Genomic DNA, 26,591 nt, shown 5'->3' with positions numbered 1-26,591 from the left:
AGTGCCAAGTCCAGTGCAGTCAGTCAGTCAGCATCTACATTAGCTATTCCCCTGAAAGGATGCCAGCGAACAGCAAAGCTGAAAAAAGGCTCACAGCACACAAAAAACAATGGGGGTGTGCGCATTGAACACATATCATTCTCAAGAGATGTGCCGTATGTCCCCTGGTGAGGAGCCGCTTTAAATGAGCGTAGGGGGTTTGGGTTGGCTATTCTTACTTCAGAAGAAGATGGTTAGGCCTGCTGGGAGCCAGTTGGAAGCCCATGCCAGACAAGTCCATTTGTTTACGGTCTCTGCTCTGCCATTCAAAAAAAATGGGGAAATAACACCATACACCTACAGTGAGGAGCACAGCGATGAGTTAATGTACATGTGGCACAGGACAGAGGATAATACCGAGACCCAACACATTCTCTGTGATTCATCGTTCCCCGTGTGCAACAAAGACATAAAAGTAGAACACTATGATGGAGAGAGGAAAAGCGGTAAAAAAGGAGATGAGCTACTTTGAAACACAGAGGCAATTTCTGGCAGCCCCACGGTGTGAGTGTTTTCATCTCCTCTCCTCGTCCTGCCCTTAACCACTAGAGTCACATATTTAAAATCTAAACCACAGAAGCATTCACACATCCACATCAGTCATTCATCTTCATACAGTCCAGTTCATACACAGTCCATTTAAATTACCTCCCCAAGGTTTTCTGGAATAAAGATACAAATCGTCCCTATGAGGCAGAAGCATTAAAGGACCACTTCACTACTTTTCAACCTATCTTCATATAATTGGTCCTCACTAATAATCATCAAAACAATTTCTTTCTGATCAGTCTGTTCTGAATTTCTTTTTACATATTTGTATTAGGGATGCACCAATCCGGCTTTTTGGCATTCGATACCGATTTCGATACATGGGGGTCCAGTATCTGCCGATACAGAGTACCGATCCGATACCCCCCCACAAAGAAACGTAATAACCTATTAAGCTGTATGCCTCACAGTGTGGAGTCTGGAATCATTATTTTGTGTAAGGCAACATCAAGGCTTGACTTAAACATTACTTTCCCAACTTTGTAAAACAAAATGTAACAAACACAGATATAAATGCACTGAATTATTTATTAAATAACTGTGCAACAATTAGACCAGGTTAATGTGTGCGCAGGCTAGCCTGGCTGCATTCCACATGTTATTCTGTCAATACTACACTGCTGTGTCACAGAGGAGATAGAGTTGTTTTCATACTGTAATTACACATAATTATCGGATCGGATCGGATAATGGATCGGCCACCGATCCGATACCCGATCTAGAATTTTAGCCTGGATCGGCGCCGATCTCCGATACGAGTATCGGATCGGTGCATCCCTAATTTGTATATGCCCATACAAGGACTCCAGGTGTGGTTATGTGTGACTGTGGGTTTAAGCAATATTTAACCAATCATCATATATCATCTCATTCTGGCCAATAACAATTTGCGTCATCACTTTTCTGCCCTCACTTTTCATCCTCAATACGTACTTTGTTCAGCCAATCAAATCATCTCAATGCGTGCGTGCGGTCGTGTGGCCGTGCGTGCGTGCGTGTGTGGTGCGCAAGCCAGAATACTCTGAAAACTCTCAATAATTAATAAACGCAACATTGGATATACAGCATGCCTGAAGACTGCTTGTTTGAGTCCATCGTGTGGTTGTACGGCACGTTACTGTATTAGCAGCAGCTGTGTGTGACAAGAAAGAAAATAGCTCATCAATGCGGCCATATGCATATGGGGAACAAAGAAGAAGGAAAACCTGTGAAACAAGTGTTTTCAGAGACCATTTTTCACAGTTTGGTTTTGGCATTTGTATTTTGTACACATTCCAAGAACTCAATAAAAAAAGGTATGCCTTCTATATTATTCAACCACATTTCTCAATTTTTCACCTTTGCTTGTTTTCTTTTTGCCAATCCCTCATTCACTCCTCCTCTTCATGCATTATGAAACACATGCTGTGTTTCCAATACAGAGTTGTATTGAGTTTTAGAGTTGTATTTAATAGGATCCCCATTAGCTGGTGCATATAGCAGCAGCTAATGCCAGAGTACTAACAAGGAAAAGGAAATTCGATCATCACATCCACACTCATAGAATTACACTGGTTACCCATACAGGCCAGAGCCGGTTTCAAGGTGCTCCTCCTGACCTTTAAAGGCCTAAATGGACTTGCTCCACCCTGCATGTCCAACCTAATAAAAGCATACCTCCCCCCACGACCTCTATGCTCCCAAGATACTGGAAAACTCAGTCACATACCACAATAAAACCCTGCATTATGGTTCCCCCTAGTTTCACTGAAATCACTATATTCACCGTACTCTGCCCCATGGTTTATAAACCCTATATTCTATTTTAATAGATTTTCTTAACGCATTTTTAACTGTGTCTTATCGTATGGTACATCCATGTGTATTTACACGTATCGTATTATGCTTGTTATTGTCTCCACCAGCCGAAGGCATGGGGAGAGTATGTTTTGCACTCCGTCCGTCCGTCCGTGTGTCCGTGTGTCCGTGTGTCCGTGTGTCCGTCCGTGACCAGCTAATCTCAGCCACCGTTAACCCGGTCGATGCCAAATTTTGCACACACACTCCCTGGATGCCAACCATGAACCTCTGCCCCAAACTTTCCAGAACGGCCTGTTATAGCGCCACCAGGAGGCCGCTTTGTGCAAAACAGGTTTTTGCACAGCACACCTACAGATTTTGTCCAAACATCACGCAAATTGGTACACAGTCTCTCTAGAGCCATTCAACCAAACCGGTCTTTCATATTTCTCACACTCCATCCTGATTGGTTAAGATTGGCTTCCAAAGTTCACAGGAGTGCTCAGTTTCAAACAAAATGCTGCAAATCATGAACACATCGCGTGATTTCCGTGAAATTGTGCACCCACATTCCCACTAGGCCGAGGACAAAATGCCACATGAACAATTTCAACTCAGCCTCAAGGTGGCGCTATAACTGGCCGAAAAGTGTTTTTACCTCTAACTGCACGGATCTGTGGATAACCTGGTGGAGACCTGTGCCCAGAAGGGCACTTTTTCTAGTTGTGTTATGCTATTGTATTTTCTGCTTTTTTGCTGTGTATTGTTGTGAAGGGCACAGAGACTCCTTGGGGTGATGTTGCACTATAAATAAAAAATAAACTGAACTGAAACTGAACTAAATCTTCCTGGGGTCCACTGTGCGGAAGCTTGGCAAGCTTGGAGAGAGTCAAGATCCACACACAACATCCTGGTAAGTCAAATAAACTCTATATGCAGTTATTTTTCACTGGGAGGCGTAATTTGTAATATGTAAATCCTCTCTTGCTTCTGTGTCTAAGGAATCTATTTAAATAAAATGTGTGTGCCATGCCTTGTGACATCTATTAGAGAATTGTTGGCGTGCCTGACCTCAGGTTAGGAAACGGTAAACATGATCAAATTGGAGCCATGGTTGACTTCCACATCACCAAACAGGGGCTGTTGAAATGTAGCTACAGCCACTCCCAAACCTTTCTGGATCTCGGCCATAGATAGAAAAACCTAGTAGATGCCTCATTGGTCGCTGCAGTTCATTGGAGCGCCGCGATATCGCACCGTAAGCAAGGACTGTCTAAAGAGGACGGGACGCGAAGACCGTAAGGGCGCCGCCATGTTGCTCACATGGTGCTCCATGGAAGGAAAGAAACATGCGCAGTGGGCTATATGCAGCCAACACTTCCTCGTTCAGCTTCCTTGGTCTCAACTGGCAATGTTTCTTTCCTTCCATGGAGCACCATGTGAGCAAAATGGTGGCGCCCTTACGGTCTTCGCGTCCCATCCTCTTTAGACAGTCCTTGACCGTAAGGCGGAAGTGGGGAAGGCACGCTGCTTTGCTGCCACTCAAGTGACTACTGGCCAATCACAGCGCAGTCTTTTGTCAGAGCCGAACCTTCCAACGCATTTAGGCCTACCGGTATGTCCATTCAAGCAGGCGATCACTCCACTATTAAAATTATCACAACTCACAGAATTTTCAACTGATTTTCAAATGGTTAAGTTTATAATAGATTCCAGACATAAATTCCAGACAAAAAAATGCAAATAATTAGCATGTTTTAGCATTTCAGAGCATTTTTATTTTATTTGAATGATGAATCAATTGAATGTGTTCCGTCTTGGATCAGTGATACTAACATACTTGAAGTTGCCAGTTTTCAGTATTCACAATGAAAACACCTTTTTCAAGGTTATTTAAAATAAATACATCCGCTCGGGAATCACTGCAGGTACTGTAGGTATCTTGGCAGATAACAATAAAATTGTGCATTCATATAGCGCTTCTATCCAAAGCGCTTTACATAGATTGTGCATAATTCATTATTCACCCATTCACACACCAATGGCAGAGGAATCCATGAAAGGCACCAACCTGTACATCGGGAGCAATTAGGGGTTCAGAGCCGGGATGTTAATAGTTAATTGATTAATCGCCGCTAAGAAATTAATCAATTAAACTTAACAGTTAATAATGAATAAAACATTCTGCGGTTCAATCATTGGGTGGTTTTCTGTGGGCCCGTAAAAGAAAAGGTCCGCCCCAACCTTGGTAACCACAGAAACGTCTCTGCTTTTGCATGTGATGTGACAAGACAGTGCACTTTTCACTTTATCCTCCTATCGCAAATGGTCAAAGAAAATATTTGATTAAATGTATTCTCTCTGTATATCAGCAAAGTGTAGATTTTTATGTTAGACATTGAGGGAAATTAAGATTCTCAGATAGGACAAGTAACACACAGCAGGTCTCCTACTGGAATCAAACCAACTTGATTCGACTAACTAATAACTATGCAGTACAGTACACTGCCAGCACCCATGAAAAACCCTCACTTTTTAAATATATTATATAATGATTATCCTGCTATTCTGCTTTAGGAAACTGCTATGGCTGTTCTAAGAGGTTTAATGGCATCCCTTCTTCTCTTATTAAAAAAAAACACAGGAACTTCTGAAGGAAGAACAGTTGGAAGGATTATTGAAGCAATTACAACACGGACACTCTCTAATTGCTTTTCAGATTAAACTCATCATAAAACTCTCAAAACACAGGCTGAGCTCCAGAAAAGCTTGGATCAACAACAAGTGATTTCTTAGATTTCAACAGCAGGCCTTTGACTACTATTAAAATGTCTAACTTCTAGCTACCCATCTCAAACAAATCCTTGATAACTAAAATATTAGTTAGGCTAAATTATGAATACACCTCAAGGCATCAGGAATTATTTTTAAAGACACATTCCTACGTATCTCAAAATCGATCTAGAAATGAACAGAATCTCTGTGTGGAGTGAGTGTGTCCATGTTTATCTTGAGAACCATTCTAACTCATGCATGGGCAACTGGCGGCCCGGGGGCCTCATACGGCTCCCACCTTCACTTAATGTGGCCCGCAGATATTAATATCAGAATACTCATATAGTATCGATTTCAATTGTTCCCAATTCCAAACATGCAAACGTGACTTGGCCCGGCCGCTTTAATTACTTCAGTCTATATCAGGAATTTAATTACTATTGTATTGTCTTTTTTATGTCCAATGAAATTGTATTTAAGTTCATATAGTATAACTAAATTAATGCATTAGAAATTACATACAAATGTAACTTTTCACGAAGTAGAGCATTCATTTACAAAAAAATAGGTTTCTGTCCTACAGCAACAATATGCAAATGAGGCCCCCTGGAATGAGTTTGGAAACATAGTGACCCTCTCCATCATCAAAGTTGCCCAGCCCTGCTCTTAACCGATTGACTCCTAACCTGCTGTGCATATCGACAAGCATCCGAGGGAGTCATGTGCCGACTCTGTAAGAACTCTGTTGGATCTCGTCCACAGGTTGAATGTCCAGAGGGTCTATTCATGAGCTCCTCAATTAAGTATTCGGCCCCCATCTTAACTTAGAGTTCCCTTCGCAACTTTATTTTCCAAAGAAAAAAAGGACAGAGGTTATGTGATGTCATGTCCTTGCAGAATCGCACACAAAGATTACTGTTTTGATTTCCATCGTCAGCACAGCAGATTCCAACAGCAAATTAACTCACACGTTTATCAGTTTATATCCTTATGATGTTCTCCATTTCATATGCCGCAACCTACCACCATCATCAGTTCCTGTTACAGCCTGTGGCTGTATTCATTATTACTTGCGCAAGCAGAGCGCGCAAGTAATATTTTCGCCCGGTCTCCTTCGTCGTGACAGCTGTTCCGCCATTCGAGGCTTATGCAGAAAAACATCAAATCTGTGCCTGTGTTGCTGGACCAATGATGACGAAATGACCATATTTCTTACGTCATCATTTAGAGCTAGTCATACGTATACTATATACATAATCAGTAAAAAATAAAATAGCAAATTGTGCCTGATCTGCTGGGACCAGAGTACGTGGTGTGTATGTGTATGACTAGCTCTAAATGATGACGTAAGAAATATGGTCATTTCGTCATCATTGGTCCAGCAACACAGGCACAGATTTGATGTTTTTCTGCGTAAGCCTCAAATGGCGGAACAGCTGTCACCGTTTTTGGCGCAAAGTAACCACAGTATACCGCTAATCAACTTACAACTACACACTTTATACAGTATAGAGTATAGAATATATATGTATACATATATAGTATATGCCTATATACTATATATATACACTATATATATTTCTTACGTCATCATTTAGAGCTAGTCATACGTATACTATATACATAATCAGTAAAAAAATAAAATAGCAAATTGTGCCTGATCTGCTGGGACCAGAGTACGTGGTGTGTATGTGTATGACTAGCTCTTAATAATGACGTAAGAAATATGGTCATTTGTGGTCATTTGGTCCAGCAACACAGGCACAGATTTGATGTTTTTCTGCGTAAGCCTCAAATGGCGGAACAGCTGTCACGGTTTTTGGCGCAAAGTAACCACAGTATACCGCTAATCAACTTACAACTACACACTTTATACAGTATAGAGTATAGAGTATATATGTATACGTATATAGTATATGCCTATATACTATATATATACTATATATATTTCTTACGTCATCATTTAGAGCTAGTCATACGTATACTATATACATAATCAGTAAAAAATAAAATAGCAAATTGTGCCTGATCTGCTGGGACCAGAGTATGTGGTGTGTATGTGTATGACTAGCTCTTAATGATGACGTAAGAAATATGGTCATTTGTGGTCATTTGGTCCAGCAACACAGGCACAGATTTGATGTTTTTCTGCGTAAGCCTCAAATGGCGGAACAGCTGTCACAGTTTTTGGCGCAAAGTAACCACAGTATACCGCTAATCAACTTACAACTACACACTTTATACAGTATAGAGTATAGAGTATATATGTATACGTATATAGTATATGCCTATATACTATATATATACTATATATATTTCTTACGTCATCATTTAGAGCTAGTCATACGTATACTATATACATAATCAGTAAAAAATAAAATAGCTAATTGTGCCTGATCTGCTGGGACCAGAGTACGTGGTGTGTATGTGTATGACTAGAAAAACTAAAAAGGGATCCAGAATATATCTACAACGATAAAACAGTATTTCTTATATAGATAGAAACTTGAATCATACTTAATAATACTAGATGTTTATATGTATAAAGTAGGTAGCAAATAGTTACATCTAAACATTAATCATTTCAAACGTTCCTTCACAGAGATACTGAGATTTGACAGTTTACAGCGGTCGAAAGGACTTGCACACTCTGCTTGCGCACTAGTTGGCCATTTATGGCCTACTAGTGTGCAACAAGCAAGTATGCACTCGACAGAGTGCAGTTCTAGTTATTCTTGTGTTCGATTAGTAGTAATATATATATATATATATATATCCTTCAAATTAAAATGAGAATCACTGCTAGAGCCCTGCCATATCTTTTCAAATGGGGTCTCATTTAAAGATCAATAAGGGTCCATTTGGTTACCAACTCTCCATCATTTACGTAGCTGGGGGACCACTGGTGGTGTAAGGGCGGAGAAGGTTCTTGGTCACAAGAGCAGGGAGTGCTGACCAGCTGGTATAATCCGAAGTTAGGTCTTGGCTATATCTTTACCTTTACGGACAAGTTAATAAAACTTAAACTGAAAGTCTTAGTTTAGATTCTCAAACAGACTAGATTGAAGATGATAATCCGACAGAGAAAGATGCTGGCAAGATGCCTTATATAAGGAGGGGATGACGTCACAACTAGGTAGGCGTGACATCAGCCCTGACAGGTGGTCCCCGGACCACTGTTCTAGGTACATCCATCTAAGTTTAATTAATTAATGAAAATAATAAAAACCCAAAATTTCCGCGCGCAGACTCTGCCCCCAGCCTGGTACCTTTTTAAGCCGCCATGCATGCCGGGAGCCATGGGTGATTTTTAACCAACAGCACAAGTGATTTTTAACCCATGCAGGACAGGTTTGTCTGACTAATGACTAATGTCTAACCAGCGCACATGCACGCACGCACACACACATGCACGCACCAAATCACAACCACCAAGATCCTCCCTAAACAACACACTCCCCCATAAGTTAAGAGAAAGAAATGCTATGATATTTTGCTTCTTCCTGGAGCCACGGGGGCCACCAGGGGTTGTCAACGGGAGAACAGCTTGCTCTCTGGCAACGCCGGGCGCAACATATGTTGGACCTAATGAGAGGTTGTACTCTAGCAGTGACTGTCAACAAAGCACTAATCGATTGTAGCGGGGGGGATATATCCCCCCCTTGTACGTACAGAGGGCCGAGGCGCGCGGAGAGCGGTGCTGGGGCAACATTAAAACATCATCAGCGCTGCGCCATGTGGCCTCGAGTCACCCTCGCTAGCAGCGCTATAGCTCGTCAGTAGCTGGGGGATTATAGCTGGGGTGCCTCTGTGATACTATAGGGATGTTTTTTGGCTCTCGATCCCATTCCGATCATTCGAAAATGACGTGATCGGCCCCGATTTCCGATTACCCGATCCGATCAGGACAACCCTATAATAAAAAAGGTTTGGGAACCACTGGTGTATGTAGGTTAGGGGGTAACACGAGGGGGGCGAGAGGCTGAGCAGGGCTGAATAAAAGAAGAATGTGGGAGATGGAGAGGGAAGAATATGATCCAGATGTGGGCAGAGAGGAGGGAAAAGGTTGCGAGAACGAGAGAGAGAGAGAGAGAGAGAGAGAGAGAGAGGCGTGGGCAGGGGGATGGGGAGAGAGGAGATTGTTTGTTATACAACACTGAGCACATATCATCGCGTGTCCCTGCGGGTGTTAAACCGTCCTGGCAGTTTTTATGGCTGCGTGGGATGGCGCTGCGTGGCATCTGTCAGCGTCGCAAATGGTGGAGTGTTTTGGATTGGAATAAATCATTGAATCCTAACGGGGAGTGGCAGGAGGTGGCAGGAGGTGGTGACCACAATTTATAATATGCATCTCAAAAGATATGTTCAGGAAATGGGACTTCAAAAACACATCCTAAACCTTTTGAGGTACTTATAAACGGATGTGAAATTAATGCCATATGAGCTCGATGATAAATTACAGTGTTGCTGTAGAGACCTGTGTTTTCCTGTTTTCAGGAGATGGTTATCATTTAAAATGGAATTTAGACCTGAACACAAGATACCAGTGTGATCTGGGTGAAATAACTATTAAATATGACTTTATATAAGATATGCAAGACAGTGTTGACACCAGATATCATGAACATAATGATTAAATAGAGGAGAACAATGGCTATGGGCAACAAAGCTTGGTTTAGAATAGAAAGTTTGCGTGGAGTGTGTATCCGTGCGTGTAGTTTGCGTGTAGGTGTGTATCCGTGCGTGTAGTTTGCGTGTAGGCGTGTATCCGTGCGTGTAGTTTGCGTGTAGGTGTGTATCCGTGCGTGTAGTTTGCGTGTAGGCGTGTATCCGTGCGTGTAGTTTGCGTGTAGGTGTGTATCCGTGCGTGTAGTTTGCGTGTAGGTGTGTATCCGTGCGTGTAGTTTGCGTGTAGGCGTGTATCCGTGCGTGTAGTTTGCGTGTAGGTGTGTATCCGTGCGTGTAGGTGTGTATCCGTGCGTGCAGGTACCGGTGCCCAGGGCTCCACAATGTCATTGTGTGGGGGGGGGGGGGTTACGGGTTACTGGAAAAGAATACTTGAATGAACACTTTGAGCCACCATGGAAATTACGAATGCGCATGGCACGTGTGGGAGAGAGGGCAAGAGAGAGTGGGGGCGACGGAGCACTCTGGCGTTTAGACTCGTGTTGCGTTTATAGCGAACTGAAGACGGTTGCGTTGCGTCCTCAGACTCCTCCCTCACTCAAACGTGCAGTCGGGCAACTCAAAAAGCAAACTCTAAAGCAAACTCCACACACCTGCCCCAAAAGTTTGATTTACCTGCCACAGACAGTCAACGCCTGTATCGATTCGGATCAGTGCATAGGCTGGCGTACTCAATGTAAATAAATATGTGACTTGTAGTCCAGGAAGGAAGTGAGGCCACATTTTCATGACAAATTTTGGTCATGAACATGACGTCATGCATGACTACAATATCTAACAACACATATTACAAACATACACACCCCAGGAAAGTGTTTGTGTCCTAAAACATTAAAATAAGATCTGGTTGCAAAAGGGGTGAAGTGGCAGTGCCTTTAAGTACAGTACTTGAGTATGTACTTGCACCACTGTAAGTATGTAAATCGTATAATAATGTGGAGTATACTGTGACTCAAAGTCAATGGGCTAAACAGGCAATAGAACCAGTATGGTCCTTTAAAGATATGTTGGATGAATGCCTGTCTGATGGCCCCACGGTGGGCTGCACGGCGGGGAGAATGCCTGTCCGACGGCCCCCATGGCTGCATTGTGGGGAGAAGAAAAAAGAAAGGTAGAAAGAAAAGAAAATGGATTTCATGGAGACCAATATTCCTGGCCCTTGATGGCAAACAAGCAATTATGCAGAAGCCCTCACACACGTCGGTGGCACAAAGCAAATGGAGAGGCTAATTCTTCACGCATCCTTGAGGTGCATGTTATGTCGTTCAAACAAAACACTCGACTTGTGTGGGCACGTATATACGTGGGCCTGTGCTAGAGAGAGCCTGGAGGAGGGGGAGTCGTGGTGCTAGAGAGAGTCTGGAGAAGGGGGGGTCGTGGTGCTAGAGAGAGTCTGGAGAAGGGGGAGTCGTGGTGCTAGAGAGTCTGGAGAAGGGGGGGTCGTGGTGCTAGAGAGAGTCTGGAGGAGGGGGAGTCGTGGTGCTAGAGAGTCTGGAGAAGGGGGGGTCGTGGTGCTAGAGAGAGCCTGGAGGAGGGGGAGTCGTGGTGCTAGAGAGTCTGGAGAAGGGGGGGTCGTGGTGCTAGAGAGAGTCTGGAGGAGGGAGGGGGGGGTCGTGGTGCTAGAGAGAGCCTGGAGGAGGGAGGGGGGGTCGTGGTGGTAGAGAGAGCCTGGAGGAGGAAGGGGGGGTCGTGGTGCTAGAGAGAGTCTGGAGGAGGGGGGGGGGGGGTCGTGGTGCTAGAGAGAGTCTGGAGGAGGGGGGGGGGGGGGTCGTGGTGCTAGAGAGAGCCTGGAGGAGGGGGGGGGGGTCGTGGTGCTAGAGAGAGCCTGGAGGAGGGGGGGTCGTGGTGCTAGAGAGAGTCTGGAGGAGGGGGGGGGGGGGGGTCGTGGTGCTAGAGAGAGTCTGGAGGAGGGGGGGGGGGGGGTCGTGGTGCTAGAGAGAGCCTGGAGGAGGGGGGGGGGGTCGTGGTGCTAGAGAGAGTCTGGAGGGGGGGGGGGGGGGTCGTGGTGCTAGAGAGAGCCTGGAGGAGGGGGGGGGGGGGGGTCGTGGTGCTAGAGAGAGTCTGGAGGAGGGGGGGGGGGGGGGGTCGTGGTGCTAGAGAGAGTCTGGAGGAGGGGGGGGGGGGTCGTGGTGCTAGAGAGAGTCTGGAGGGGGGGGGGGGGGGTCGTGGTGCTAGAGAGAGCCTGGAGGAGGGGGGGGGGGGGTCGTGGTGCTAGAGAGAGTCTGGAGGAGGGAGGGGGGGGTCGTGGTGCTAGAGAGAGCCTGGAGGAGGGAGGGGGGGTCGTGGTGGTAGAGAGAGTCTGGAGGAGGGGGGGGGGGGTCGTGGTGCTAGAGAGAGCCTGGAGGAGGGGGGGGGGGGTCGTGGTGCTAGAGAGAGCCTGGAGGAGGGGGGGGGGGTCGTGGTGCTAGAGAGAGTCTGGAGGAGGGGGGGGGGGTCGTGGTGCTAGAGAGAGCCTGGAGGAGGGGGGGGGGGGTCGTGGTGCTAGAGAGAGTCTGGAGGAGGGGGGGGGGGTCGTGGTGCTAGAGAGAGTCTGGAGGAGGGGGGGGGGGGGGGGTCGTGGTGCTAGAGAGAGTCTGGAGGAGGGGGGGGGGGGGGGGTCGTGGTGCTAGAGAGAGTCTGGAGGAGGGGGGGGGGGGTCGTGGTGCTAGAGAGAGCCTGGAGGAGGGGGGGTCGTGGTGCTAGAGAGAGTCTGGAGGAGGGGGGGGGGGGGGTCGTGGTGCTAGAGAGAGCCTGGAGGAGGGGGGGGGGGGTCGTGGTGGTAGAGAGAGTCTGGAGGAGGGGGGGGGGGTCGTGGTGCTAGAGAGAGTCTGGAGGAGGGGGGGGGGGGGGTCGTGGTGCTAGAGAGAGTCTGGAGGAGGAGGGGGGGGTCGTGGTGCTAGAGAGAGTCTGGAGGAGGGGGGGGGGGTCGTGGTGCTAGAGAGAGGCTGGAGGAGGGGGGGGGGGTCGTGGTGCTAGAGAGAGTCTGGAGGAGGGGGGGTCGTGGTGCTAGAGAGAGTCTGGAGGAGGGGGGGGGGGGGGTCGTGGTGCTAGAGAGAGCCTGGAGGAGGGGGGGGGGGGGGGTCGTGGTGCTAGAGAGAGTCTGGAGGAGGGGGGGGGGGGGGTCGTGGTGCTAGAGAGAGCCTGGAGGAGGGGGGGGGGGTCGTGGTGCTAGAGAGAGTCTGGAGGGGGGGGGGGGGGGTCGTGGTGCTAGAGAGAGCCTGGAGGAGGGGGGGGGGGGGGTCGTGGTGCTAGAGAGAGTCTGGAGGAGGGGGGGGGGGGTCGTGGTGCTAGAGAGAGCCTGGAGGAGGGAGGGGGGGTCGTGGTGGTAGAGAGAGCCTGGAGGAGGGGGGGGGGGGTCGTGGTGCTAGAGAGAGTCTGGAGGAGGGGGGGGGGGTCGTGGTGCTAGAGAGAGCCTGGAGGAGGGGGGGGGGGTCGTGGTGCTAGAGAGAGCCTGGAGGAGGGGGGGGGGGGGTCGTGGTGCTAGAGAGAGTCTGGAGGAGGGGGGGGGGGTCGTGGTGCTAGAGAGAGTCTGGAGGGGGGGGGGGGGGTCGTGGTGCTAGAGAGAGTCTGGAGGAGGGGGGGGGGGTCGTGGTGCTAGAGAGAGTCTGGAGGAGGGGGGGGGGGGGGTGTCGTGGTGCTAGAGAGAGTCTGGAGGAGGGGGGGGGGGGGGGGTCGTGGTGCTAGAGAGAGTCTGGAGGAGGGGGGGGGGGGGGGTCGTGGTGCTAGAGAGAGTCTGGAGGAGGGGGGGGGGGGGGGGGTCGTGGTGCTAGAGAGAGTCTGGAGGAGGGGGGGGGGGGGGGTCGTGGTGCTAGAGAGAGTCTGGAGGAGGGGGGGGGGGGGTCGTGGTGCTAGAGAGAGCCTGGAGGAGGGGGGGGGGGGTCGTGGTGGTAGAGAGAGTCTGGAGGAGGGGGGGGGGGTCGTGGTGCTAGAGAGAGTCTGGAGGAGGGGGGGTCGTGGTGCTAGAGAGAGCCTGGAGGAGGGGGGGGGGGGGTCGTGGTGGTAGAGAGAGTCTGGAGGAGGGGGGGTCGTGGTGCTAGAGAGAGCCTGGAGGAGGGGGGGGGGGGGTCGTGGTGCTAGAGAGAGTCTGGAGGAGGGGGGGGGGGGGTCGTGGTGCTAGAGAGAGCCTGGAGGAGGGGGGGGGGGTCGTGGTGCTAGAGAGAGCCTGGAGGAGGGGGGGGGGGGGGTCGTGGTGCTAGAGAGAGCCTGGAGGAGGGGGGGGGGGGTCGTGGTGCTAGAGAGAGGCTGGAGGAGGGGGGGGGGGGTCGTGGTGCTAGAGAGAGGCTGGAGGAGGGGGGGGGGGGGTCGTGGTGCTAGAGAGAGTCTGGAGGAGGAGGGGGGGGGGTCGTGGTGCTAGAGAGAGTCTGGAGGAGGAGGGGGGGGTCGTGGTGCTAGAGAGAGTCTGGAGGAGGGGGGGGGGGTCGTGGTGCTAGAGAGAGGCTGGAGGAGGGGGGGGGGGTCGTGGTGCTAGAGAGAGTCTGGAGGAGGGGGGGTCGTGGTGCTAGAGAGAGTCTGGAGGAGGGGGGGGGGGGGGTCGTGGTGCTAGAGAGAGTCTGGAGGAGGGGGGGGGGGGGGTCGTGGTGCTAGAGAGAGTCTGGAGGAGGGGGGGGGGGGTCGTGGTGCTAGAGAGAGTCTGGAGGAGGGGGGGGGGGGGTCGTGGTGCTAGAGAGAGTCTGGAGGAGGGGGGGGGGGGGGTCGTGGTGCTAGAGAGAGTCTGGAGGAGGGGGGGGGGGTCGTGGTGCTAGAGCAGGGATGTCAAACTCAAATACACGGTGGGCCAAAATAAAGAAATTTGTAGAAGTCAAGGGCCGGACTGTGTTTCAACACACGGGCACCGCGGTCAGGAGGACGTCCCAGGCAAATAGCAAAAAAGTAAATGCATTTAAAACTGAAAATGCATTATTATTAAGCTCAGTTTCCTGTTCTATGATCCTCACAAAGCAGGACTTGTAGTATTATGGTGCCGGTGGTCCGTGCAATATACCAGAGGGCCAGTTCTAATACTAATTAAATATCATCCCGCGGGCCAAAGATAATTCATTCACGGGCCTGATTTGGCCCCCGGGCCTTGAGTTTGACATATATGTGCTAGAGAGAGTCTGGAGGAGGGGGGGGGGGTCGTGGTGCTAGAGAGAGTCTGGAGGAGGGGGGGGGGGTCGTGGTGCTAGAGAGAGTCTGGAGGAGGGGGGGGGGGGGGGTCGTGGTGCTAGAGAGAGTCTGGAGGAGGAGGAGGGGGAGTCGTGACAAAGGGAGCGGCAACGTGAGACGTGGCTTTTATTCTGCATGGAGAGCTTCCAGAACCGTTGAGCTACACATTGACTAGACGTTGTTGGCACTTTTTAGCCCTGTGACCCAAAAGATAAATTAACCAGGGGACCCCAAACTAATGGAAATAGCCAATCTACAAGCTCACAACGCGCCGCTTCGTGGCGCGTTAAACATTTGTTTTGTAATTTCTGTAATTTCTTAGATTTTTCTTTGATTTCTTCATGAAAATCAAAGTCAAAGGCATACGACTTGTCACACACATTACCGCAGTGAAATTTGCTCTCCGCATTTGACCCATCTCTTGGAGCGGTGAGCAGTGAGCTGCAGCCGTGCCGCGCTCGGGAATCATTTGATTAGTTGATTTGACCCCCCAATTCAACCCATTGATGCTGAGTGCCAAGCAGGGAGGCATTGGGTCCCATTTTTACCGTCTTTGGTATGACCCGACCTCCCAGTTCACACGGGTGTGATTTTTAATAATAGTTTAGTCCTGAGGCCTACAAAATGGGGGGTTAAACATATCAACTAGTCAACTAGTACCAACAAGGTCGCCAGTGGATTTACTAGTCGACTAGTTGCTTAAAGCCCTGCTACACGGCACCTGAAGATAACATGTCATTCCGTTAGTTCAACCATCACTAACCCTGGATGGAGAGTGAGACGGGTATAGTCTTTCAGTCATCCAGTTTGTACTCCTGAAACAATGACACGAGGTCAACAGCTCAAAGTCCTTCTGCAGTGGACGGTTCTTGCAGTCCAACCGGATCCTAAGGCTGTCGTAAACGTCCAGAACCTCCTCCCTGAGAGACCGTAGCTGGTCATTTATTTTTTATAAGACTCCAACCAAGTCCGTTGTTAATGGACAGAATTAGATCCCCAAACCATAAGTATAATAATAATAATAATAATAATACTAAACCTTCAAATAGAAGTAAATGTTAAGAATACAATGCTGGGAGGGAGGGAAAAAAAGTCTTCCAACAAAGCTCAGACAAAAATGCAATATGACCAAATGTGATAAATAATGCAGAAAGCTACAGTTCAGCATTAAGTCAACACGGTCTATAAAATATTGATACTTATCACACTGAATTCAAATTGCACATCATTAATACATGTCGAGTCCTGAATTCCATCTTCGTCGATGGTTGAAAGGCCTATGTGCCACAGCCGATTTTCAGAGAGACAGAGAGACAGAGAGAGAGAGAGAGAGAGAGAGAGAGAGAGAGAGAGAGAGAGAGAGAGAGAGAGAGAGACATCTCATCGACCAAGTCACTTTCACCTGATAATGTGAAAGTATACTAAAGTATAGTAAGGGGCACCCTGGTGGCTAAGGCTAACCTGGTAAAAGAACATACCGCGTACACCTAAATAAGGTTATAGACAGTATAGTCCTTCCTGCAGCCTGGCACAGGTTCAAATTCGATTGAGGCTCTCTCTCACCTTTCCCGTCTCTCTCACTGTCACTATAAGAAATGACTGGCTGTCCCTATTGGCGTGCCTCACATATATCTGCACCGCCAATGCAATGCTCTGGCATCTCATTGGGAAGTTGTGCGACTCACATTTTGAACAACGTCTGTTTTAGGCCATGCAATTGTTGCTGAGCTTGTGTGTGCTTTCTGTTTAGGGCATGGCCCGAAGGGGCAATGTGTCTAGAACAGTGGCTCTCAAATATGTGCATGTCAAGGAGTAAGACCAATAAAATTGATCCAAGAACATTTCTCAACATTCATCAATATTATTTGAAAGTAGCCGATCTACAAGCTCACAACAATGTGTACACAAAGACACATGTAGTATGCATTTTAGAATAGCCAAAAAATATGGGTTTAAGTATTCCGTGAGCCTACACTACTGAACCTCAGTTTCCAGGGAATAAATATGTCTGCCTTCAATACCATTCCTACCAATACAAACACATTAAAATAAGAAAAAGCCTAATACTGTACATCTGCACGTTTGAGAGAGAGAGAGAGAAAAGGAGTGGGAGTGGAAACTGACAGGCATATAACGGGTGGCTATCAGACTAGTGCGATAAAAATCCTCTCCTGGATGTGAAATTCAGTGACTGTCAGCAGCCTGCAATAGACAAATCGGAGCGTGGTAAGAAAAGCAGAGAAGAAATGAAAGGGATAGAGGATAGATGTCACCGCTGTGCTCGTCCTTCCCTCTCGGCCCGATAATGTCACGGCGTGTACTGGCTAGAGTAGGAGGACGGGTCAGCCTGGATTTGGCATATACGTGTCTGTTTGAGTATTGATTTGAACAGGCCCTGCTACTAAGAGCACAGACGCATCTGCATTAAAGAAAGAAAAGCGGGCGCGCTTCCTCTGGAGACTGCCCTTGGTTGAGGCCGTCGGTGCTCGGCTTTAAATAGAACTTAAGTTACTAAAACCAACAATTTGAAAATAAAAGATGCAAAACCGGCTCAGATGCAATTTCTCATGTTATTGTTGCCTGTGTGCACACACACCAGAGAAATAATGACACTGCTGGACATTCAGTGTTGGCCATCGAACAGGAAATAGAGAGGAAAACATTACACAAACATCAGTTCTAAAGCCAAATATGAGTAGTAGAAGTCGCATGGGGAGCCACTGCCAAAGTGACCCACATATGCTAATTAAATAATTTAGACCTGAAGACGATTCTACAAATGTCTTCTAAATCCTGACCGTTTTCTGAAAAACCCATGTTTCTATGTCAGTGGTGCTCAACCTTTTTCATGTCAAGGACCCCAAAAATGTATGCAATTGGCCGCCGACGCCATCTGAAAATAAGTTTTTCCAGGGACTCCCCAGAAGCAAGGATTTGAGTTAAAAACGTTTGCTCTGAAAGAATACATATTCCAACTTATAAACAATAAATGCCAACTTTCACTTTTGGAGGGCGATAATGAGCACATTGCCATGACTCAACAGGCATGCAACAACACACACAGACACACAGAAACAAGGTACACCTCGTCCTTGATATAGCACCAAAGGAGTAGAAATTAAACACCATTTCAATTCCATACGTCTTCTGGTTTACCCAGGGCTATAACCTGTCTCTCTGAAGAAGAAAAGAAAACAAATGCGGAAACAATGACATAAAAAGTCAAAGGTGAAACCTGAGGTAGTGGAGAGGTGACAAAACCGGATGAATGAGAACCTCAGAAACTCCAGAGAACGACTGTGACGGAGGTGAGCTGGAATTACAGTGGAAAAACCCCTCACTTCCTTCAGACTTCCCCAGGCTTCCCGTCAAACATGATCGACCGCTAATCTTGACAGCACCTCCCATACCATTAGCACCTGCGCTGCCGATCGCTCACCCATACCGCACACTCACATCAACCCGAGCACCCGGTTCAGCACAGGGTAACCGGCAGATAACAAGCTCCAACTACGGAGTTTGGGAAAAGGTCTCATATAGTGTCACCCAAGTTTCATCGGCTGACACAATGTGAATCCACCGCGCGAAGGTCCACACACTAACTAGAGGCCCGCATGTGCATAGAATGGCCAGGATTGGTGAGGTAATGTCGACCTTCAGATTCGAGAAAGGTTGAGGTAGGATTGACGTGTCTAAAGCCAGAGTCAAAAGGAAGGAAAGTCTATCCAATATCTATCCATCTCTCCATCTATTTCTGTCCATTCATCCCCACACCTATAGTCCAGCCAGACTCCAGGGAGAGCTGATATCAGAACTACAAGGACAAGCTTGCACCGTGTGCGTGCGTGTGCGTGTGCGTGTGTGTGTGTGTGTGTGTGAATAGAAAGACAGGAAGAGTTACAGACAGAGATGGTGGGGGAAATGAATCAAGTGTACGCTAAAGTCTCCCTCAGCAGCTCTGACTGTTATGGCTTTAAAACTCCCACGAGCACACGCATGTACACACACACACACACACACACACACACACAGTGGTGCTGGATTACGTGGCACGACACTCCAGTGTGTAAAGCTGTTAAGGAGCAGCTGTTCCACTCGATGTTTGTTCCCCCGGGAACTGAAATATTGATCAGTTTCCCCAGCAGCCAGCCATGCAGCCATGCAGCCAGGCATCTCAGGCCTGTGTGTGTCCCCAGCAGCCAGCCATGCAGCCAGGCATCTCAGGCCTGTGTGTGTCCCCAGCAGCCAGCCATGCAGCCAGGCATCTCAGGCCTGTGTGTGTCCCCAGCAGCCAGCCATGCAGACAGGCATCTCAGGCCTGTGTGTGTCCCCAGCAGCCAGCCATGCAGACAGGCATCTCAGGCCTGTGTGTGTCCCCAGCAGCCAGCCATGCAGCCAGGCATATCAGGCCTGTGTGTGTCCCCAGCAGCCAGCCATGCATCTCAGGCCTGTGTGTGTGTGTGTGTGTGTGTGTGTGTGTGTGTGTGTGTGTGTTTCCCCAGCAGCCAGCCATGCAGCCAGCCATCTCAGGCCTGTGTGTGTGTGTGTGTGTGTGTGTGTGTGCCCTCACACTGTCCCCCATGTATAATTGACATGTATATCTGTGAGTGTGGCATGCCAACAGGGAGCAGGAATTAAACGGCCCCGGCATATGGCTGAAGGCCCCGCTCCTTACCACCATGGCCTCGCGTCCCATCCATCATGTGGCTATAAGCCATTTAGACCCGAGGACGCATCAGTGTCACCTTTATAGCTTTTAACCACTTTGACCATTATTTCAAAGTCTAGCCGTTGAAAAGTAGCAGATCCACAAGCTGTCTCTCCAGTCCACAAGCACAAGAACAACATCATTTCAGATGGGGGTCGGTGGCCAAATACATATCATTTCGGGGGTCCTTTACATGAAATAGTTTGAGAACCACAGATACAGGTCACAATGGGTTAACGCAGTGCTTTTTCACAGGGTCAGTACATTGACAGCGGGGGGGGGAAGGGGGGGGACACGTGGGATTTGACGGTGGACAGAACAAGGTCGAGGGAGTGAGGGCACTCCGAGAGAATTCTTTGTCACAGAAGATATAACCACATGAACTCTCGTGTCCTCATTCAAGGGAAAGTCGCAAACTTTCCTAGCTTTTGTGAGCTTGTGGACTGGAGAGAGTTGGTGTAAGGAGTGGGATAGAGATCAGGGGGGATCCCACTCAGTGAATTATATAGGGTTTAAGCACCTAATTATCTTCATATAATTGGTTGTCTCTAATGCTGTGCCTGAAATCACATCATCAGTTGGGATTCTGAATGGAAACAATAACCTTTAAAACACTTTGAGGGCTTAATATTAATGTACGACATATACCGAGGCTGCCAGGATTGTTTAATTACCTTTGGGAGCATACGCTGAAGTATTTGCGCCTTTGATTCATGAAATTCCCCTGAATATAGTCCCATGGCTTGTTGTCGAACCAAAAAATATTCCAACGTCTCGAAAACCTAGGTAGGTAATTTCATCTTTTCGTGTGATAATATTGTCACCCACTCTAACCAAGAAGCCATCTGCCAGTGTCTGGGCCCGGTACGTCACGGTTCTATACGGGTAGGGTAGTGCTCGGCGTCCGGACCTCAGATTTCTAATAATAGCTCGGGTCCAGTCGGCTCCGGGTACAATATTCACGGGTCCATTCCGGTAAGGTAGATGTGAGGCTCGAACGAACCTCTAGTGTTGAACCAAAAGTTCCTTTATTGTATTTTATATACACACACACCAGTAATACGATAAAGCGATAAAGCGACCGCTAGGGTTGAGACACTACCGGAATAATGTCAAGAATGGGTAAAATGAATTCAGTAATTAAATAATATCCATTAAACTCTCGAACTATTTGACATAATAAACTGTCTCAGCGATATCGTCTTTGTGTCGTCACAACTGTAAATGAACAGACTCGAAAATGTGGAATATTTGGACAGCAGTAACATTAGCGTTTTCTCTCAGTCAGTAGATTCTTTATATCCATATGAGTCAAACCAACGCGATCATGGGAAATGTCTGGTAATGTCCCTAGCAGTCAAAAAGCCCAAAGCGATCTTTATAATCTCAATACTTATAAGAACAAACCAACTATTTCAGAAAGACGGCTTCTAAATCACACGTCACAGGTGTATAGGCATGAAGGTGCCACTCATGCCAAGAAAGAAGGATTTTTCTAACCATACAAAGGCAAATCCTTAGCGTTAAAGGATTTTACCGTTGGGCTGTCATAACAAACCAGTGCAAGATCACACATAATCATCTTTCATTGGGGTGATTTGTCAGGAGGAGGTGAGGTTTTTCAGTCATCGGGCATCATTGACAACGCTCGGCTGTGCAGAGACCAACGACGCAGGCCAGATGCTACACGAATGCGCTTCAACTGGATAGCACTGATGTCTGCTTCACTAGTCGGAGCTCAAGTATGGAGCAGATAGGATTGTTTCCTGCAGTGAAACCCACAACAAAGTTCTTCACAGTTCAAATACAGATCTGAAAAAGTTTACGACTGATGTTCAAAATGTGTGAGTGTGACTGTGTGTGAGTGTGTGTGTGTTTGACATCACACCAACATTCAATGACCTAGAAAAAAAAGAGGTTAAACAAAGGCACAAAGATTCAGCCCCTTTTATGAAGTCAGGCCGAAGTGCCACTGTACAGCACTACAGCACTGTACATATGAGATGAAGCCAGCGGCTCCATGCGAATGCTGCTGGTTAAAATGGAGAGATCAGAGTGAGAGATAATATGGAGAGATGCACATTGCTCTCTGCCTCCTCCGCAGTCTCGCAGTCAGAATTATCTACCAGTGGCGCAACAGTGCCCTCTGCTGAACAAAGCTGGCACTGCTGCTTTAACCTGGAATGAAGCCGGAAAGAGTAGGCGTTGGAAATTATCTGGAGAATTGTTTAAACACACCCAAGTAGTGAGTACTGGCCCTGGGGGACCAGGAGGAAATGACAGGAATGAGAGGAAAGGAGTGGGCCTGTGATTAGGGACAGAAGTTGTACCCCTTACAAGATGAACTAACAACAACTCTCCCACTTTCATTGTCTTCAAGGCACCATGGAATAATCTCAAGAGCTGACTGTTGCTTACACAGTGATACCAAGGCTTGGTATGACACTATAGGGTCAGAGAGAGAGAGAGAGTGAGTGAGTGAGTGAGTGAGTGAGTGAGTGAGTGAGTGAGTGAGTGAGTGAGTGAGTGAGTGAGTGAGTGAGTGCGTGAGTGCGTGCGTGCGTGCGTGCGTGCGTGCCGAAACGTCTCTAGGTGGACTGCTGCTGCTTGTGATTTCATGAAATAAAAAAACTAAAAAACTTTATACATTGATCTTCAAGAATCTGCACCCATCAGCTACAGAGACTATCAACTTGACTCCCCAAGTAGAGTGTGCCTTCACCTGTAACGGTTTTGTTGTTCTATGGTCTTGGCCTTGCAAAGATCCAACATGAAAGACCTGCGATAGGCAACTGAGTGAGTACACTTGACACCACCGAGCAGTAAAGAAAAACAGCTTATTTGCGTGTGAATTTTCATCACTAAACAGTGCTCTAACTGTCTGGAGATTCTTTTTTTTTTTTTTACATGAGTGAAGCTGTGTTTCCAAGTGAAGCTCTTCTACGCTATATTATATAAGTTTGGCTTGACAACTCAAAACAACTCCTGCAGCATACGGTGCACAAAGCAACACACATTGTCCTCTCTTCGCACACAGCCATGACAACATCTTAGCCCGTGTCTGAGCAGACAGCGAAATACAGAGTACAGACAGGAGAGGGAGAGGATGAAGGAGTGGGAGGGGGAGAGAGAGAGAGGGAGGGAGGGAGAGAGATAGATTGTGTGTGAGAGGAAGAGTGTGTGTGAGAGAGAGAGGGAAAGAGAAAGAGGCAAAAACAAATTTAGTCGGAGCTCTCTCTCTCTTCCTCTCTTTAATCACTTTGTTTTTTGCACATCTCTCTCTTTTCACCCGATATTAAAACCAATCCATCATGGTTGACGGGAAGGGGGTGGTGGTAGGGTAAGGGAGGGGAGGTGGGTGTTTCCAACGCACTCCCATGTTTCTCAGGATAGAATCCCCCCTCTGACATTATTTGGATATCAAACAGCAATTTGCCACTCATAAACACCAACATGAATGCGAGAGCATTGGACCAAATAAATCCAATAGAATATAAGGAGCGTTTGTGGCTCTTGCGGGGCAGGCCCACTTCATCACCCTGATAAGATATCATGTGCTTTATATTATTATTAGCCTGGATGGCTAATAGGACTGGGGTGCTTATTGGAATGCAGAATGTGTTTTTACATGGGCTCTGGCTAATATGGTGGGTCAAACTGTGGCTATTATGCTGCCTGCAAAAACCTTGCTCAAAATCAATCAAAACAGCATTGTGCAGAATAAAGGAGTGTGTGTGTGTGTGTGTGTGTGTGTGTGTGTGTGTGTGTGTGTGTGTGTGTGTGTGTGTGTGTGCGCGTAGGAAACTGCTCACCATGACTGTTAAAAAGTATATGTATATGAACATGAACACGCAGCATTAACAACTAGCCCTAAAGGGTGAGGTCGTGCAGAAACGATGTAGAGTTGCTGGCCAGCTCAGATATGCAGATCTACGTCAAACCATGTATAGCTATCCAAGGTTTGATGAGGTCAGTGTTGTGATCTTCATATAAGATCCAGGTGATGATAGTCAGCTCCACAAATGGAGATCAATGTGTTGTACCAACTTGGTTCTTTTACAAGTGTGACTTGCGTCGCGGCAACCAAATTGTATTAGGGCATGAGCTGGAAATGCCCACATATGGCGATCCCTTGCCAGGGTCCATGGCCATATATACTTATATAGTGTGTCTTGAGTAGTTGAGTATAGAGCGTCGCAGTCCCTCCCCCTTTCAGAACGACGAGTGGCCCAGGAAATGAAATGCAACGCATTTCTCCCATAGGATTTTTTTTAAGTATTTATTTAAAGACGGTTACGCCGCGGACAAAGCCAACTCGGATCGGGGCAAATCATGACAATGAACACAATGTTTTGGGCCGATCAAATAATTTATAAGAAGAAAAACAAAACAAATAGTGTTGTCTCCTGCCTTTATTTTCTTCTTTCTAATGATTTGATCGGCCCAAAATATTGTGTTCATTGTCATGATTTGTCACGATCCGAGTTGGCTTTGTCCGCGGCGTAACCGTCTTTAAATAAATACTTAAAGAAAATCCTATGGGAGAAATGCATTGCATTTCATTTCCTGGGCCACTCGTCGTTCTGAAAGGGGGAGGGACTGCGACGCTCTATAGAGGTTTTGATCTTGTCAGACTGACTTTTTCTTTTCTTTTCGTTACTTGCAACTTTATTGTAGTTTTGACCTAAACAGTCATCACTCAATCATTAATTCTGGGCGGGAACCCCTTTTGGTGTTTTAAGCCAGTGATTGTCTGTTTAATTTCAAGGAGTTTGACCTGCATTAGTCTACGGAATGGCATTTCTATCTCTGGGACCCCTAATTTATATTGTAAAATCAATGTTAATTTAACTCCGAGTGTACAAATGAAACCAAATGCACCCGTTAGGGTCCATTTGTACACTCGTTGGGGACCCCTGGAACTCTTTGGGAACCACTGTTTTAAGCATTATGTTATACTTTAGCTATTTTTGAAAAATCTTGAAAATGTGGCGCAAATCTTTGAATATATATTCTTTCAGAGCGAACGTTTTTAACTCAAATCTTTGCTTCTGGGGGGGTGGGGTCTACTGGAACAACATATTTTCAGATGAGGGGTCGGCGGCCAATTACATATATTTTTGGTGGTCATTGACATGAAAATGTTTGAGAATGACTGACATAGAAACATAGGTTTTTCAGTAAATTGTCAGGATTTAGAAGACATTTTGTAGAATCATCCTCAGGTCTAATTGGGTTAAGATTTGTAATAATTTGAGGTTAGCAATGTTAACCCCTCATATAGTCCATCGCCTGTAGCTGCACAGCAAGGCTGAACATACCAATTCCTATCTCTGATGCGGGTCAATCCGAGGTTCTCTTGGATTTCATGTGGCTTCATGGCATCTGGAAGGTCTTGCTTATTTGCGAAAATCAAGATGATGGCATCCCTCATTTCTCGGTCATTAATCGTGCGGTGAAGTCCCTGCCTTGCCTCATCGATGCGATCCCTGTCAGCACAATCCACGACGAAAATTAACCCTTGAATGTCGGTGTAGTAGTGTCGCCACAGAGGACGGATCTCATCTTGGCCGCCTACGTCCCAGACGGTGAACTTGACACGTTTGTAGGCGACGGTCTCGACGTTGAAACCAACTGTGGGAAAATTAGTGACCGACTGTTGGAGTTTCAGTTTGTACAGAATTGCTGTCTTGCCAGCAGCATCAAGTCCAAGCATCAATATTCTCATCTCCTTGTTGCCAAATATTCTCACCTCCTTGTTGTTGCCAAATATTTTCGAGAGCATTTTCCCCATGTTGAACTCTGTACATAAATGGTCTGTTCAATGAGAGAAAAACTAATAATTTTCTTCACTTGAACGTTACTGTTTAAAAGTTATGTGCGAGACCAGATGTCACGATGCGTAACCAGATCTGATGTCACAATGCGTGTGACCATATATGGAGATGTGATGTTACGATGCGTAACCAGATTGCCATTTTCCAATTTCCAGTCTTTTACTTCTACTCCACTACATCTCAGAGGCAAATATTGTACTTTTACGCTATAGTTGAATAACATTAGATTTGGATTATTATGACAAAACATACATACAGTAACCACTTCAGCCCTATATACATTTCGGACATTTGCTCACGCATTGTGAGCTTGTAGATCGGCTATTTTCAAAAGATGTTTGTACATTTGAAAACTTGAAATGGCACATTCTGCATAATGAGTACTTTAACGGAGTAGTTCTATATTGCAGTATTGATTCTTTCTTAATTTTTGAATTGAAATACAGAAAAGTTACATTTAAAATTTATTTCAAATGCCTTTAATTATAGTTATGTTAACTTTATGAATACAATGGACGTCAAAAAGGAAGTAAAATAAAAACAAAATTAATACTACACATACATAATACTAAGCTACTAGACTGAAGTAATTAAAGCATATTTGGAATTGTAACAGCTGAAATCAATAATACGGTATTATCAGTATCCCTGAGGGCCTCATTAAAGGACAAATTTAGTTTTTTTCAACCAAGGTTCATGTTTTAGGTTGTTATTAGAGAAAGTAAAAGATAAGTGTTATTTTTTTTTCATTTGCTGCTTTCTTTCGGTTTAGGGATTTTAGCTATTTTTGACAGGGGGGCGGGGGCATTCGAGCATGGGGCTAAGTATGTATTTTTCTTACAACATTTTATAGCGATTTCTTTTTTATTATTTACTATACTATAGTCCTACTAGACCCCAAGAAAATACATCTGCCTGCTTGCTCAGGGGATAAATTGAATCTGGACCATCACGTCAAACTTCATGTCAGATCCTGTGTCTAGGTGAGACATGACCTTTGACCTCATGTCAGATCCTGTGTCTAGGTGAGACATGACCTTTGACCTCATGTCAGATCCTGTGTCTAGGTGAGACATGACCTTTGACCTCATGTC

The 26,591-nt window shown here is 46.7% G+C and overlaps 2 protein-coding genes across 2 annotated transcripts in view; both read right to left on the bottom strand.

Annotated features, from left to right (window-relative positions):
* Positions 1 to 26,591, bottom strand: part of nphp4 (nephronophthisis 4) — a 332,049-nt gene that overhangs the window by 297,089 nt on the left and 8,369 nt on the right.
* On the bottom strand, positions 24,897 to 25,454 carry LOC310861275 (ADP-ribosylation factor 6-like; the record flags this gene model as incomplete). Its single annotated transcript, XM_083768673.1, has 1 exon — positions 24,897 to 25,454. One exon carries the CDS (start codon positions 25,452 to 25,454, stop codon positions 24,897 to 24,899), a length of 558 nt encoding a protein of 185 aa, XP_083624799.1.

Source organism: Protomyctophum parallelum (genome assembly GCF_964188405.1).
Source record: "Protomyctophum parallelum genome assembly, chromosome: 7".
Lineage (NCBI taxonomy): Eukaryota > Metazoa > Chordata > Actinopteri > Myctophiformes > Myctophidae > Protomyctophum > Protomyctophum parallelum.
Note: the sequence above shows the minus strand (reverse complement) of the source record. Positions and strands in the feature narration are given on the sequence as shown.